General features: G+C 40.4%; 1 protein-coding gene across 1 annotated transcript; it reads right to left on the reverse strand.

Annotated features, from left to right (window-relative positions):
- Positions 1 to 355: 355 nt before the first annotated feature.
- LOC122650936 (pentatricopeptide repeat-containing protein At4g20090-like) lies at positions 356 to 2418 on the reverse strand. The gene has a single exon (XM_043844295.1). It carries the CDS (start codon positions 2416 to 2418, stop codon positions 469 to 471), a length of 1950 nt encoding a protein of 649 aa, XP_043700230.1. The 3' UTR covers positions 356 to 468.
- Positions 2419 to 2811: the final 393 nt, after the last annotated feature.

Genomic DNA, 2811 nt, shown 5'->3' on the forward strand with positions numbered 1-2811 from the left:
TCTATTAACATATAGTTATAATTTGAACATGGATTCCTAAATTGTTTGTTAATGCATGAATCTATTAATTTTAAACCTGTCATAGAAGTTAGATTATTGTATTATCCTGAGAACAAAATCAGTATCTAGCGTACTGGCGCACCCACAAGTATATGGAAATAGGGAACAATAACCATAAACAACCGAAACATCTATACAGTACTCTATCTCTGCTAGCCTCCTATGGGGCTATGGATGTAACTTGTAAGTGATAAGCAATACTAAGATATTAACTTCCATAAAATATAGAGGCATATTAAGCATAAGTACAACTAAGATGATCTCCATGGGAGTTGGGATAAGAAAAGAACGTTCATGAGAGCTGTAAAATGCATCTATTGTACCTCTCTCTACAAAGATAAACTATATGATGTAGCATAGTACAGAGCATAACAAGTTACTAGAAAGGATTTTACAACAATGAATCTCTCACCTAACAAATATTTCAGTCCAACACCTATCAATGGCTGATCGCACCTTCTTACGCTTACAGACATCTTGAACAACCCTTTTCCAAGTGGAGGCCTTCGGAGGGAGAAACTTCTGCAGCATTACTTCCACAATCTTAGAAGCACCTTCTATTCTTTGATGCTTTGTTAGTCGTACCACAAGCTCATCTAGAAACTCCTGTCCATTGTGAGTTGGGCCTTCAAAATTCTTCAAAAATATGTTACAAGTATCTGAATTTGGATCACAATGCTGATCCAACATTCTATTTAGGAGATCTATGGCAAGAGAAATGTTGCCCTTCTTGCACAAACTATTGAAGAGTATATTATACGTGACAATGTCTGGTTGAGCCTCAGGCCCCCCAAAAAGCATCTCATTCAATAGCTTCAGACCATCATCCACAAGGCCAGCATTGCAGAGACCATGTATCATTGAACTGTAAGCAACAGCATCAGGCTTACATCCTCTACCCAACATATGCTTCCACACCATCAACCCCTCCTTGAGCTTCCCATCCTTGCAGAGGCCGTCAATAAGTACACTATGACAAACCTCATTAGGAGCACATCTACTCTTCCCCATCTCCTTCCACACAAGAATTGCTTGATGGCTATTACCTATCTTGAAAAAACCCCTCATTAGGGAGCTGTAAGTGAAGGCATTGGGCATACAACCTGTATCCACCATCTCTAAAAGAACCTTCTGGGCTTCATCGAGTTTTCCTTCCCGGCAAAGACCATCTATAAGAGCACTATAGACTACAGTATTTGGTTTGCAACCCTTCCCTACCATCTCCTGCCACAATCTCATTGCCTCCTTTGAGTTTCCCTCTTTAAACAATCCACTAACAAGTGAAGAATAAACAAACTCATTTGGATTGTGCCCCCGTTCCTCCATCCAAACCAAGACACGGGCCCCATCAGTAGTTCTCCCTTGCTTGACAAGGCCATTGATAATAATGCCATATGTAATGTTGTTTGGTATGCATTTGTTTGAGACCATCCGTTCCAAAAGTTTGATAGCCTTGTCCAATTGCCCTTTCAGGCACAAACCATGAATGAGGGTGTTGTAGGTCACTTCATTCGGAACACAACCTTTAAGAAACATATTGTCAACAAGCTTTGCTGCACGAGCCATATCACCCTTCTTGCATAACGCGTTGATCAATACATTAAATGTCACAGGGCTGGGGAAGCACCCTTCAATCTGCATCTCATCCAACAAGGAAACAGCTTCATCAATCCTATTCTCCTTGCATAACCCATCCATCAAAGTGCTATAAGTGAAAACATCAGGAGTACAGTTTCTAAACGACATTTCGCGGAACATTTCACTTGCTCTATCAGTCATTCCCAATTTACACAAGACCTTGATGATTAAATTGTAAGTGAGGGCATTAGGTGAGATACCCTTCCCCAATCCATGTGAGTGAAACATCATAGCATGGTCAAAGAGACCCGCTTGAACAAGAACGTTAAGTACAGAATTAAATGACCGAACTGTTTGCTTACACTGAAACTCCACTACCATTCGATCAAAGAGGTTGACCGCTTTGTCGGGCAAACGAGCCCTTCCATAAGCTTTGAACACAAGGATGAAAATTTTCTCTAAGAACACACGCTTCTCTCGCTTCATTCGATCCAATACCCTCTCCAATGATGCAAAGTCCCCCAAATCAGCAAAATTATTTATGAGAAAATAAAAGGTGGAATCACCCTGTCTGTAGGAACCCAATTTAGGACCCGATTTGAAGATCTCTTCAGCAAGAGGTGGTTCATTACTATCCTCATTGGGTTGCTCAGTCTTAGAAGTATTAGTCAAAGAAACGCTAGCTGAAAAGCAGCAACAACCAAAGGGAGCTGAAAACTTACATGGGTTCAAAGAACGTTTCCACCTTTGCCTTTTTCTGAGTAGGGTAATGCAGAACATGGTTGATTACTTGAAGTTCTGATGGAAAAAACCATCTTCAGAGGAACTCCCGGTCATTGTGCAGGGAACTGAGGGTTTGCTGCGGATTTCGACTGAAACAAGAATAAACAGAGAACGGTGACAAGGAGGAATGCTTGAAAGGAAAAGGAGACCTGTCAGAATCATAGTTAAAACGGAAAGGGCAAAAAAATTTGTTCGGTACGGCGTGTTTAAAATGGCTCAAAAATTAAACGGGACGGTCATAAATGCGGTCAATGCGGTCAAACATTCTGAGAACGAAAAATAAACAGTACGAGTTTTCAACGTTTAAATTTTCAAATATGGGACCAAAAAAACAGCAATATACACACAAAATTTGACCTAAATGCATGCATCCAAAATTCAAGGCAACTA

Source organism: Telopea speciosissima, chromosome 2, assembly GCF_018873765.1.
Source record: "Telopea speciosissima isolate NSW1024214 ecotype Mountain lineage chromosome 2, Tspe_v1, whole genome shotgun sequence".
NCBI classification, from domain to species: domain Eukaryota; kingdom Viridiplantae; phylum Streptophyta; class Magnoliopsida; order Proteales; family Proteaceae; genus Telopea; species Telopea speciosissima.

Excerpts from the sequence above, each read along its gene's own strand:
- LOC122650936 (XM_043844295.1), bottom strand. The coding sequence starts at position 2,418 with ATGTTCTGCATTACCCTACTCAGAAAAAGGCAAAGGTGGAAACGTTCT.